At 49.0% G+C, this 14,238-nt stretch overlaps 1 protein-coding gene across 1 annotated transcript; it reads left to right on the top strand.

Moving 5' to 3' along the window:
• The first annotated feature begins 120 nt into the window (after positions 1-120).
• FZD10 (frizzled class receptor 10) lies at positions 121-3,393 on the top strand. The gene has a single exon (XM_046641359.1). It carries the CDS (start codon positions 539-541, stop codon positions 2,282-2,284), a length of 1,746 nt encoding a protein of 581 aa, XP_046497315.1. The 5' UTR covers positions 121-538; the 3' UTR covers positions 2,285-3,393.
• Positions 3,394-14,238: the final 10,845 nt, after the last annotated feature.

The raw sequence follows: 14,238 nt of genomic DNA, 5'->3' as shown, positions 1-14,238 counted from the left end.
GGCGGCCCGGCGCTCGGCTTTCTCATGCAAAGCAGCGGCGGGGGCGGGGCGCGCGGCCCGGGGGCGGGGCCTCTCCCCGCTCGGCTTTTTTCCCTTCGCCTTTTTGCGAGTCTTCTCATCCCGGGACGCAATCCTCGAAACAGCTGCGGGCGGGCCGGGCCGAGGCCGGCGCGGGGAGGGAGGAGCCGCCGCGCGCGGGCCCGGCCACCGTGCGCCCCCGCCGCCCGGGCGCTCCCAGAAGAGGCCAAAGTTTGCCGCGGCAGAGTTGCAGCCCGCGCCGAGAGCTCCGGGGGCTTCTCTCGCTTCCCGGTATTGTTCGCAAACTTTGCTCCTCTCCTCCGCGGCCCCACCTCGGCGGAGGCCGGGCGCGGAGAGCAGGGCCCGGGGGCGCCGTGCGCAGCGCTCGGGCCAGGCGGGGCGGGCATGGGCGGGGGCCCGAGCGGGGACGAGGAGCCGGGGCCAGCAGCCGGAGCCCGAGCCCGGGAGCGGCGGCTCTGAGGGGAGCGGACCTCCCCGCGAGGGCACCTCCGACGCCACCATGCTGCGCCCGGGCCCCCGCCTGTGGCTGGTCCTGCAGATGATGGGTTCGTGCGCCGCCATCAGCTCCATGGACATGGAGCGTCCGGGCGACGGCAAGTGCCAGCCCATCGAGATCCCGATGTGCAAGGACATTGGCTACAACATGACCCGCATGCCCAACCTGATGGGCCATGAGAACCAGCGCGAGGCCGCCATCCAGCTGCACGAGTTCGCGCCGCTGGTGGAGTACGGCTGCCACGGCCACCTCCGCTTCTTCCTGTGCTCGCTGTACGCGCCCATGTGCACCGAGCAAGTCTCCACCCCCATCCCCGCCTGCCGGGTCATGTGCGAGCAGGCCCGGCTCAAGTGCTCCCCGATCATGGAGCAGTTCAACTTCAAGTGGCCCGACTCCCTGGACTGCAGCAAACTCCCCAACAAGAACGACCCCAATTACCTGTGCATGGAGGCACCCAACAACGGCTCGGACGAGCCCCCCCGGGGCTCGGGCATGTTCCCGCCGCTCTTCAGGCCGCAGCGGCCCCACAGCGCGCAGGAGCACCCGCTGAAGGACGGGGGCCCGGGGCGCGCCGGCTGCGACAACCCGGGTAAGTTCCACCGCGTGGAGAAGAGCGCGTCGTGCGCGCCGCTCTGCACGCCCGGCGTGGACGTGTACTGGAGCCGCGACGACAAGCACTTCGCCGTGGTCTGGCTGGCCGTGTGGTCCGTGCTGTGCTGCTTCTCCAGCGCCTTCACCGTGCTCACCTTCCTCATCGACCCGGCCCGCTTCAGGTACCCCGAGCGCCCCATCATCTTCCTCTCCATGTGCTACTGCGTCTACTCCGTGGGCTACATCATCCGCCTCTTTGCCGGCGCCGAGAGCATCGCCTGCGACCGCGACAGCGGGCAGCTCTACGTCATTCAGGAGGGCCTGGAGAGCACGGGCTGCACCCTGGTCTTCCTGGTCCTTTACTACTTCGGAATGGCCAGCTCTCTGTGGTGGGTGATCCTGACGCTCACCTGGTTCCTGGCTGCGGGCAAGAAGTGGGGCCACGAGGCCATTGAGGCCAACAGCAGCTACTTCCACCTGGCAGCCTGGGCCATCCCGGCCGTGAAGACCATCCTGATCCTGGTGATGCGCAGGGTCGCGGGGGACGAGCTCACCGGCGTCTGCTACGTGGGCAGCATGGACGTGCACGCGCTCACCGGCTTCGTCCTCATCCCGCTGGCCTGTTACCTCGTCATCGGCACCTCCTTTCTTCTCTCGGGCTTCGTGGCCCTTTTCCACATCCGGAGGGTGATGAAGACGGGCGGAGAGAACACGGACAAGTTGGAGAAGCTCATGGTGAGGATCGGGGTCTTCTCCGTGCTGTACACCGTGCCGGCCACCTGTGTGATCGCCTGTTACTTCTACGAGCGCCTCAGCATGGAGTACTGGAAAGTCCTGGCCGCGCAGCATAAGTGCAGAATGAACAACCAGACTAAAACCCTGGACTGTCTCCTGGCCGCCTCCATCCCCGCGGTGGAGATCTTCATGGTGAAGATTTTCATGCTGCTGGTGGTGGGCATCACCAGCGGTATGTGGATCTGGACGTCCAAGACGCTGCAGTCCTGGCAGAACGTCTGCAGCCGCAGGTTCAAGAAAAGGAGCCGAAGGAAACCGGCCAGCGTCGTCACCAACAGTGGAATTTACAAAAAAGCCCAGCATCCCCAAAAACCCCATCTCGGGAAATACGAAATCCCCGCCCAGCCTCCCACCTGTGTGTGAAGGGCTCCGGGAGAGAAGGCGGGCAGGAAAACTTTCCCAGCGAGCTGCAGTGGCAGGCAGAGCCAAAATATGGTGCTTTTCTTGGTTGGTTGGTTGGTTTTTTTAAATAAAAGTAAAAGAAAAAAAAATAAAAAGTTTTTACCGTGAAATTCAAGATGCTGTGATACACTGAAAGTAAAAATGTCCTTAAAGGGTTTTGTCGTGTTTTGTTTTCAGTGAAGGAGAGCTGCTCCGAGAAGGAGTCTCTGGTGTTACTAATTTGTGGTAAAGTGGTTGATTCCGCCCCCAGAAGAAAGCTTTTGTTTAGAACCTTCTGTAAATATACATCTGTGTGTTTGAGTTGGCTTTGCTATCCATTTACAAATCAGAGAAGAGATAACTTCTTTGCAAATTAAAGAGCCTCTGCTGGGCTGCAGAGAGGTGGAGAGAGAGAGAGAGAGAGAGAGGGAGGGAGAGAGGCAGAAGAGCCGGTCGCTTTCTGGCGAGTGAGCCGTCCGGGGCCCACCCTCAGGAAGGCTGCCTCTAAGACAGCAACTTCTGTGCAAACAGGAAGGCAGGGAAGGCCTGAGGAGTCTGCACACTCCAGTGAATTTGCGGTCACTTAAAATAGACTCCTAGCCCCTAGCCTTCGCAAATGGGCTTTCTCCAGGACAGAAACTCCCACCAAACCTAACATTTGTAAATGCAAACGATGTGCAATACATTTTTTTCTCTTTCTGTGAAAATAAAAAGAGAAACAAGTATTTTGCTGTACATAAAGACAACAAAAGAAGTCTCTAACAAAAGAACCCAGAGGCCCAGCCCTCAGAAACCCTTTAGTGTTACATTTTGTGGCTTTTTAATGGAAACCAAGCCAATGTCATACACGTTTGGACTGATTGGTGGAAAGGAGGGGAAAAGAGGGAGAAAGATCATTCAGAAGTCCCGAAAGAGCTTGTTGACTCTTTCTATTGTGAAACAAATGGTTTCCATGAATAGATCCAGAAGCAAGAGACCGTCCAGTGTATGCTCCTCGCTGCGCCCGGAAAGGGGGGCCTGCTTATGCATATTTGTAATATATGATATTTCTCATGCGCCACTATTTTATTAAAAATCAAATATGTTCTTTAGTTTGGTGCTGGTCCCTTGTGCCTTGTGAGTTTTCCCTTCTCTGTGTGCGGGGAGAATGGAGGAAACTTTCTCCCTCTGTTTTCCAAGCGAATCCTGAGTGTGCATGTCTGTCTAGAGGTCACTGGTTACCCATAGGAAATGGCAGACGGGCGGATTCTAAGGTTGGCAGGATAACTTAATTTCGAGTTTCAGAGGAATTCCATGCAGGAAGCATGTGAGGTTGGAAGTCCCCTCTGACTCTTGGTAGCGGGATGCGAGGGCCTGGTTGTAGACACCTGTCATCAGGGAGCACCTTGGCCACTAAGCATGGAGACAGTGGTGAGCCTGGACCAGCCTCCGGGGATCCCTCTGGAGAATGGAGCCAGCCACGTAAGGGAATTAAACAAGAGCGGTGTTCAGTTGACCTGCTGGGGTTGATTTGTACTCAGATGGAGCTCTGGACCTCCGTGCACGGTGTGCTGGTTGGTGGCAACTCCAGGACATGTTTACAAAACAGATTATAGACCTGGACAGGATTAAGTACCTGCTCAGGGTTGCAAGTCATTAAGGAGGAGTTAATCAGCTTTGCGCTTCTGTGTGCTCCCTTCTTCCTTGCGTTTGCCGTGAGAGTTGTGTAGGTGTAGGACCTGAGGAAGGCCCAGGTGCAGCAGTGAGGGGTACAGCTAACCTCAGGGTCGAACCAGAAGGACCCAAGGGCACAGTCCAGTCCTGCTGCCCTGGGAAACTGATAGGATAAACCGAGCTATCCGTGGGGTCTTGTGAAAGTCAGGCTGCAGGCTGGACAGGGAGCTCTTAAGAATTTTGAGCGTTTAGTAAGCACTGACTAAGGTGGACGGGAGCCCGAAGTCAGGGCAGCCTCTTGTCTGAAGAGGCTTACAAGTTAAGCCTGATGAGCAAGACCAGCCTCACATCGACACCCCTTGATTTGGGCAAAGGTACGAGTTGGTTTGGGGGGCTGCTTCACGTGGATATGAACATCTGTAGCACGCAGAAGCAGGGACCTGGGGTGGTTTGGGATTGAGTTTGAGAAACACCAACTAGGGAGGCAAAATAATTTAAGGAAAAATCCAGAATAGCCTTCAGTGCATTACAAAAGAAGGAAAAAAGGTTTAAAAAAAAAAATGCCCACAAGTAAAAACCTGTTTGCTGGTTGGTCCCACCCAGGCCCTGGGAAGATGACATGGAGAGGTTTCTGGCTGTGTGTAGGTCTATCTGTGACAGGTGCACGGGGCAGCAGCAGAGATCTCTGAGCGAACTGAGCTCTCGCTAGGAGAGCAGGTGGTCTGACCCAGGGTCACAAACAGGTAAGTGAATTTCAGGAGAAGCGTCAAGGCTTAAAAGTTGGAGAGCTGCAAGAGTGCCTGCTGCCTGTGGCTTCTCTCTGGCTGAGGCAGGGTTTCCAGAGGCATTGCTGATGGCCCGAACTTGGAGATTTCTCGAATCACGGCCCGAGCTCCAGGAAGATGGAAACCTGTTTGGGGTACAGGTCCGAGCAGTGAGGCCATAGTTAGGAGCCCAGAGAAGGTGATTGTCCAAGGTCACACTGCAGTCCACACGCATTCATTCATTCCTTCATTCATGCCTTCATTGGACAGACTCACCATCTACTACTTGCCAGGGCCTGGGAGCCAGACAAAGGGCACCTGGCCCTGGGCTTCCGGGAGAAGGTCACAGCCCTGCATAGGAGACCCGCAGGGCCGCGACAGGGGCATGTGCAGGTGCTTCTGATATGAGGGGGAGGCTTCCCCAAGGGGCTCAAAATGCAGAGACGGCAGAAGATTCAGCCGCGTACTGTCATGGGCCAGTGGAGGCACAGGGACACGTGGATGGCCAGAGCAGGGAAGAGAAAACTCTGCGAGGACCCAGACTGTGCCCAGCAGCGAGCAGAGTGCCTTGGAGTAGTACCAGTATCTACAACAACAGTAACAGTGACAGTGATAGCTGCAGCTGACCCTTCAGAGCACTTCACTTTATATATGAAGACCCTGAGTCACAGAGAGGTTAAGTAAATTCCCAGGGTCACACAGCATGTAAAAGTTAAAACCAGGCAGTCTGATAATAGATCCTGGACCACTGATTCAATAAGTAATTGTTGAGTGAATGAATGACAGCTAATCACTTTATGCCAGTTACTATGCTAAGCACTTCACATATATTCATTCAATCCTCCATCAAACTTCGGTAGCACTATTCCCATCCTTCATATTATAGATGAGGAAGATGGAGCACAGAGAAGTCAGGTCACTTGCCCAAGGCAGTAAGCACGTAGCCTAGAATGGGACCCTTGGCTGTGTGGCTCCAAACCCATACTTCTGACCACTAGGTCTTCCTGCCTCTCTCGGAGGTCTAAGGACTTGACGTGGATTAAATCACTTCACCTTCACAGCAGCACCACCATGCCTTTGGCCCCAGCAGAAGAGGCGCGAGATCACCCTGGAGAAGTATGGAGCTCACTCTGCCAGTGTGGGAGGTGAGACGAGAGGAGGGAATGACCTGCGGCCTTTCTGCAGTCGAGTGAACCGAGGGCGGAGCACTGGGCATGAGAAAAGTGGGCGGATGGAGAGGTCCTTCGAGGGCAGAAGCTGCAGGACTGGACTGTGTGCAGTGAGGAGCAGGAGGGGATGGATGGTCAGGGAGGACCACGTTTCTGACTCGGGAGGTCAGGTGACCTTCTTCAAGACAGGAGGAAACAAGCGGAGGAGGACGGGGCAAAGCGTGTTGGTGAAGAAGGAAAGGTGAATGCAGTGCAGACAATCTGTGTTTGAGGGGTGTCCGAAGCCGCCAGGTGGAGGACATCAGTCTGCAGGCTGTGCTAGGGGTGTGGGACCCGGGAACGAGGCTGGGGCAGAGGTGGGCGTCCACGAATGGTCAGAGTTGGAGGACAGGTCAGTCAGGTGGGTGAGTGGGCCTGTCCAGGGAGAGGGGAGGGAGGGGGGCGGAGGAGGAAGAGGCAGCCTTGACTCAGAGCCATTGCTTAACCACCGACTCAGGTTTCTCATTTTATAGGAAAAGGATTGAAGGAGATTATGTAAATTGTCTCATCCAGAGTCAAAATATGAGATCCACGACAAACAAGGGGAGTTCGGAGGGTGAACCCTAAGCATGCCTCTCTACCCAACCCAGGGCGTCCGCCTCTGTCTGCAGCCACCCTCGGGCCGCCGGAGCAAGATTAGAATTAGCTCCACGGACTGATACTCTTTAATTCCCTGCTAGCACCTTCGGAGATGCTGCTTCAAGACCCAGAAACAGAAAACAAAAGTCAAGAAGTATTCTCGAGGCAATAGACATTATCCTATTTTCATACTATTTCTCAGAAGGAAGAGAGAGAAACAGAACAGAATGACAGATGGAGTAGGAGCTGGCATTACGCTTGAAGGACGTGGGGACACAGTATAGTTTTTGTAGGAGCATCGTCTTGCTCCTCCTGTGCGCTGGTTTCCAGCTGACGCAACGCCTTGCGAGTTGCTTTCCCTTGGGCAAGCTGCTGGGACTTCCCTGCCTCAGTTTCTCCAGCTATAAAATGGGGGTGATAATGGTCCCTCCCTCCCTGGGCCGTCACTCACGAGGAGCCCGGTTGTTTTAAGTGCTCTAAACTTATCAACCCATCTACTCCTCACAACCGACAGGAGACATGTCACGAGAGTAAATGGAATCACATGTGGACAGCACTTAGCGGGCGGCTTGGCAGAGAGCGAAGGCGCAGGAAATGCCAGCTGGTCTTGTGTCCCCCCCGCCCCTCCCCCAGGAAGCCAACCCAGCATGCTAATGAGGACTGATCTTTCCAGAGAATGAGTTGTTTTTCTTATAGAAACACTTTTTCCCAGACCGTGTTCAGGTTCCACAGAATACCCACTGATCTTTCAAGTTTAAAAGGCAGGCACAGTGTCTCTGCAGCGGCAAAAAATATTCTCATCTTTCTCTTTGAATACGACGACATCATAGCCGACTTCCCAGGACATCAGGCCTCATGCGTGGACACCTCTGTACGCAAATGGATAGAGAAGGCTGTAATATGGAGATGGAGAAAGACGGCCAGACTTCAGGGAAGCCGGCTGAACGTGCTCCGGCAACATAGTGCGGAGTGTTTTTAATGTTTTATTAAGAGTGTGAAGGCCAAGCTGGAGGGAGGAGGGAAGGCAATGTGTTTGAAATCTGCAAAGAATAAGTTTTAGTTGCCGAGGTGAGCTGTCGTAATTGGGGCCTTAAACAGTCACACCCCCAGGAAGACGACACCGTCAGATCCTGCACAATTCCACAGCCCAGTCAGACTTTTCAAAAGTAGCCGATTTTCGCTTTGTTATTATAACTCTTTTTTTCTTTTGGTACCAGGCTTGCATCCAGGGGGCTTGGGTTTATAGGAAAGGGTTCCTAACAACCCTCCTTGAAACACGCCCACTTCCATCCCAACAGAAGAAACTTTTGCAATCCACAGCTTCAGAGGTCCTTTAACCAGGCACAGGGTCTCTCGGGTGGTCTCTGACGACAGGTGGTTGCTCACAACTGATGTCCTCAAAGGGAGCACTTTGTGGCATTTTGGGGAATATTTGCACTAAAAGAGAAAACTGTAAAAACCTCTCCTAACAATACTTTCAGTATTTTAGGCAGAACTACAAAGTTATCAGCCCTGACAGATGATCAGTCAGCATCTGCTGTAAGAGGTGGGGATGGCGATTCTGAGGTGCAGGTGCCGACTTTGATCAGCAGTGACACGCTCGCGGGGTGGGGGCCGTTCTCCCCTGCGCACCCCGGGGCAGAGCAGCACCTGTGCGCCTCCCAGGGCCACCCCCCTCATAAAACACTCGGATTTTGTTGGCTTTGAGTAAAATTCTTCATTTGCACACTGCTTGTCTTCCCGCAGCCCATCTGAAGCCATGTTACCGCAGCTGTGTCAGTGTCATCCAGATTTCCCTGGATTCCAGGCTCAGAGCAGAAGGCTTAACTCTGAACTAAATTCAGAACAGTTTAGGCCAGCGGAAGCTTTCTGATTTTTTTTTCTTAAAGGGACTTCCTCTAAGTGTTGGGAAAATGAATGCCAACTTACGCTTGCACACATGGCCTAGAGTAAGGCAGCATGAGAGATCCGTGAGGAATTTGTGATTCGAATTTGCTGTAATGATGACACAGGTCTATGAAGACCAAACAAAAACAATAAGAATGATAGGAAAAGGTTAATTATAAAATTTGCCATACTTCAATGGGTGTCATGATGGCAACCATTTTTCCAATCAATAAAACGCTCCTGTTCAGAGTATTGAGTCACAGCTCTTGGGTAAACAGAGGGCATTAGAGAGAATAAGTGTGAGAGAGGAAGGGACATCAAACAAAATCGGAAATGTATTATTTTAATTTTCAACCCACCTCTACCCCTAAAGGTTTGATTCTTGCTGGGGCAAAATCTTTGCACATGTCCCAGGGGATGAACCAAAGTTATTAAGTCAAGTAAAATAATCCTACTAGGTTAGGGTGTGCATGTCAGTCTGGTCAATGAGATGTAAGGTGAGTTCTTTGGGTGGGATAGAAGAATGGGAGTGTGCAGGTGGGAGTCCATCAAGGTTTGGGGAAAGACTTTTCTTCATGATAAAAAAACAGATGATAAGGAAGCCTGTCCTTTTCTTGCACAGAATGTAGTTTGTGAAAGTCGTATGTGGAGCTGTTGCAACCATTTTGTGACTATGAGGCAATATACTCACTATCAAAGCCAACAACACTGAGGACGGTACACACAAAACGAGAAAGAAACAACTTCGTGATGACTTCATTAAGCTGCTACACCCCTGGGCTTCTTGTTACTCAAGTAATTAACTGTCTGTATTCTCTAAGCATCAGTGAGTTGAGTGTTCTGTGACTTGTAGGAAAAAAAATCTAATTTCGTCAACTAGTCCAGTGCTTCCCAAACCTTAATGTGCATACAAATCGCCTGGGGCTCTTGCTAAAATGCAGATCCTTGGATGGCACCCGATATTCTGCATTTGTAATAAGCTCCTAGGTGATGCGAATGCTGCTAGTTCTCCTGACTCTACTTTGAGTAGCAAGGATCACATGCTCACCATCTGAACTTGACAATTCTCCACGTTATTCCTGGAGAAATTATATGGACTTCTCTTGGACACCACCACTCAGATGTCCTATCTTGGATTAGCTCTCAGTTTTTTAAAATGTCTTATATTAAGTTAAAATCTGCTTCCTTATGACTCTTCCCAGGAGCTCCACTTTTACCACGTGGTCTCCTATAACGTGTGTAATTCATTTTCCATATGGAAGTCCCTTATATCTTTGAAGTTGAGTATTATATGCTCCTTGCTTCTGTTTTGATTCTTGAAACTGTCGCCCGGATCACCTGGTTTCACCTTGCTGGCTGTCCTCAGAGTATGCTTACCTTGGTCTAAACTCCTGTTCAGGACGGGTGCCCACAAGAGGCTCCAATCCTCCAGGAGTAGTCTAACGAGGGCATGATAGAGTAGGTCATTGGACAGCTACAGCAAACATTATACATAATAATGGGACACTAGAGGCCTTTCTATTAATGCCAGGAGCAGAACAAGGCAGGCTACTGTTATTCACCGTGACCCTGGACATGCTAGACCAGGCAGACACAAGGACAGGAGAGAGAACGTTAACCACTGGAAACTGTCATTATTTTCAGCTGATGTTATTGAAAAGAGAATTAGCTAAAAATAGAATTAGTGAGACTAGAGTAGAATTGCTAAGGAGACTAGAACAAAACAAATCTACAAAAATCAGTAGCTTCCTTATATACCAGCAGTAACCAGTTGAAAATATAAAGGAAATAAGAGACCACCCTTGCAATACCTACAAAAAGCGTAGGTAAACTAGCTAGAAATAGACTTAAGAATGTGCAAGCCCTTTTGACGAAAACACTATGTTACTGAAGAGCACAAGTAATTGGCTCAAACAGTTGGAAAATTATACCATGGACCTGGTAAATACGTCAAGTATCCCGAAATCAATTCTTAAATATAATGCAATTCCAATTTAAAAATCTGTATTTTTTTGAGTTCTGTAAAATGATATCAAATCTGTCAAATTTGAGCAAATATCCGAGGGGGAAAAAAAGCTGTAAGTGTGAGGAGAAAGGGCATAATCTGTCAGACAGTAAAGTGCACTGTAAGTTTACGGTGACTAAAACAGCGTGGGACGGGCATTAAAATAGACAAATTAATGGAACGAAACTAATTTCCAGAAAGAGTCCCAAATGCATTTGGAACTTTGTTGCAAATAAATAAGAAAGAATGGATTATTTAATCAATGGTGCGGAGGCTCATTGTAGACTTGGGGAAATTTTTTAATTCGATCCCTTCCTCACACCTTTTATCAAAATACATTTTGGCTTGTTAAAAGATTTAAATGTAAACATAATACTATCAGTAAGGAAAAAATTGTTATCTAAAATTTTCATTCACTAGAAAGAAAATGCTGGTGAATACTTTTAATAAACTTACCAGGAAAGAGTCTTCTGAGTATGACGTCAAAGCCAAAATCATTTTTAAAAATCATGATTTGACTACATAAAAAGTTAAAATTCTGTATAGCAAAACAATTAACTAATAAAAAATGTAAAATATCCATAAACGAAATTAGAAGGCAGAAACTGTAGGTTCCTGTGGCTGGACAATTCAAATGAGAAGAAACCCCAATCACCAGCAAACCTGTGGAAAGATATTTAACCTCATTCACAGTGACCAAAAGATATACGTGTAAAACATGACCATTTTTGCCTAACAGGTTGTAAGTTTTTTTAGGCTGAAGATACCTAGATTTGGCTTGGGTGTAAGGAAATGGGCTCCCTGTGTCACACCAGCGGCAATATAAAGGGGATCCTCCTTTCTGGAGACCAAATGCAACGTGTATCCGACACCTTTTAAGGTCTGTACATCCTCTGACCCAGCAATTCACTTCCAGTGAAATGTATTGAAAATTGGGAAAACCTGCATGTACACTAATAGGCTGACTAGTCAATTCAGGTATGGTAAATCCTTAGACTATTAAGTAGTAATCAAGGTAGTTATGTAGAAACATATTATTGACATGGGAAAATGGCCAAGCATATTACTCAGCAGGCTGCCATCAGCCAGGATGGACCAGTACAACCCCGGGGTGTTTATGATTGGCATGTTTTCTGGGTCCATATCTATGCCACACTGGTTAAACATTTTGAATATTACCCCTGCTGTTGATTGAACAAGGTATGTTGTATAGTACATTCTGTGTAGCACCATCTCATTTTTTGTAAAATATGTGTATACGCCTGAAAAGATCTAAAATGTTTACAGTGGTTATCTATATTTGGTGGGATTATAGATAATCTTTACCACCTTCTTTATACTTTCTCAATTTCAGTTTTTTGCAATAAATGTGTTATGTACATAGAAGATACGTGATAGAAAGGTCGGGTGATAGATGAAAGATGGATGGATGGATGAATGGATAGACAGATGAAAGAGAGATTGCAAAGCTATTAAAAATAAACAGGATAATCACCTACTTCATTCTAGATTAGGGACTACAAATTCAAGTGTCTGCAGGGGCTGGGAAGACAATGAGTGAGGCAGACAGTGTGAGAAAATAAACAAGCAGTGCTATGGGAACATTTTTAAAAAGGCACCTACTGGGAAGTTCCAAACCATTGTTGCCAAGATTTGGGAGCTTGGCGTTTACAGAAATTCTTATTTTTCAAGATAAACCAGAAATTTTATTTTTGAGGGGTCAAGTCTCCTGCTTTTAAATGTAAACAACTAGTTAAAAGTTGCAAAAAAACACTGCACAAGACAAACAAACTACGTCTGCTGGCCTACCATTTGCAACTCCAGTATCAGACCCCAAACTTTTGTTATGTAAATGGGCATTTCATCAGACTTCCAGTGAATCCCTGGTACTATTGATTAAAACCGCGTGCTGTCTCTCTCTTCTTTTTCACTTGCTGTGTCTAAACCATGTTCCATCCGTCCTCATCCACCTCATTCTTCTATGATCTCCTTTCCCCTACCCAAACTCAAGGACTGCATTGATCCCCATTAAATTTCCTGTCGTTAATTTCATCTTCATCCTTTCGGTTCCCTCTTCTGTACATTAGTACCTGCATCTGAGCCCTTTTTGATCCCTGCTTCTGTTTTTCAACATGTGCTATTCTTCCCAAGTCTATGTCATCCAAAATTTGATCAGTTTATTCTGGGGCCTCTTGGCTTCACAAATTAATCTGTCCTCTCATTGTGGAGGGTGATCAGGTTTTTTAATTCTTTGAGTTTGTTGTTGGAAACGCTCAGGGAATAGATAGCAAAGGGCAGCCTGTTCTCCATAACTCGGTTTTATTCACAGTTTTGGAGTTCTGATGGCATGAGTATGGCTTCCGTCAAAATGAGCCTGGAAGATTTCCTACAGTGGCACGTCCCTCAGCTTTGAAGTAATTTAAGAAATTATACAGAAGGCACAGGAGCTGGCCCATAAGAGCCAATCGTGAGCATTTCTTCCCTGCCCGGCGTTTAGGTCATAGCTTGAAATCAGCATGGTGGGGGTATTTACACACAGAAACTGGCCAGGGGCCACAAGTTAGGAATTTTCTTTTCTTCTGGAGAGCTGGTTGCTAAATATTTTGCGACACACCACTGAAGCTGTCTTTATTTTTCTTCTCAGACAGAAATCCAAGTGGCATGCTCTTAAAATGCATGAACAGGGGGCTGGCTCCGTAGCTGAGTGGTTGGGTTCGCGAGCTCCGTTGCAGCGGCACAGGGCTCGGATCCTGGGCACGGACATGGCACCGCTCTTCGGGCCATGTTGAGGCGGCGTCCCACATCCCACAACTAGAAGGACCTGCAACTAAGATATACAACTATGTACGGGGCGTTTGGGAAGATAAAGCAGAAAAAAAAGAAAAAAAAAATGCATGAACAGAAGTGTAGGTATTAGATAAATTTCTCAAGCCTCCTTTTCTCTTTCTACTTTAAAAATTACACAGATTCTCATCATTGCTTCATTTATCTCCAATTCTTGAAAAAATTAAAATAACAAAGAGCAGAATCTGCGGTGTTTACTTATTTCGGGGAAAGTGTAACTATGGTGCATCTGTTTCATGAGTGTGGGCTGCCAGCCTCTTATTCATTTCACCCTTGTTTAATTTGGAGATCTGTGTGGTTAGGGGCATGCTGACCCCACCGCCATCTCCACTGGCTCGCTCCATCACACTCTCCTCGGAGGTGGACGTGCCCAATCGGGTGAGTGTCATCACTGGGTGAGCACAGACACTCTTTCTTCCTCTGAGTCGTGCAACGTGGCAGCGATATAAGGATTGAAAGTACTGCCGCCAGGCGATATGAGGGCACCCAGCCTGAGGACAAGGCCAACACTTGGAGGGGGAGCAGTTTTCAGAGAATCTGACCCAAAGCTGTGGTGACATCATGAAGCCCTGAATCAAACAGTGCCGGAACGAGATCTAGCTTGAGCCTTTCGGTCCATGAAGTACTTTTTAGACAGTACAGCAGAGTTTTCTCTTACTCACGACCAGATGATGTCGGAATACAAATTGCCGCAAAAGCAGCTTTCAGCACTGCACCGTAGGACAGCCAAAGGAAGCAGGCGGATTCATCTAGGTGCTCCAGTTATCTCTACTCCACAGTGGGCACCTCGAAACTTATATTCTTAAATGACCCCTCCCTCTGGCTCATGATTTGGTGAGCCAGGAATTCTGTAAGCAATTGGCTGGGTTGTTCATCTCACATGGGCTTGATGATGGCCTGGGCATCTGGGCTGATGGTCCACTCCCACTTTTCACTTCAGTTACATATCTGACATCTCTCTCTCCCCACATGGTGTCCCATCCCACGGGGCCTCCT

Source organism: Equus quagga, chromosome 15 (assembly GCF_021613505.1).
Source record: "Equus quagga isolate Etosha38 chromosome 15, UCLA_HA_Equagga_1.0, whole genome shotgun sequence".
Lineage (NCBI taxonomy): Eukaryota > Metazoa > Chordata > Mammalia > Perissodactyla > Equidae > Equus > Equus quagga.
The sequence above is the reverse complement of the archived record's forward strand: the minus strand, read 5'-3'. Positions and strand labels throughout refer to the sequence as shown.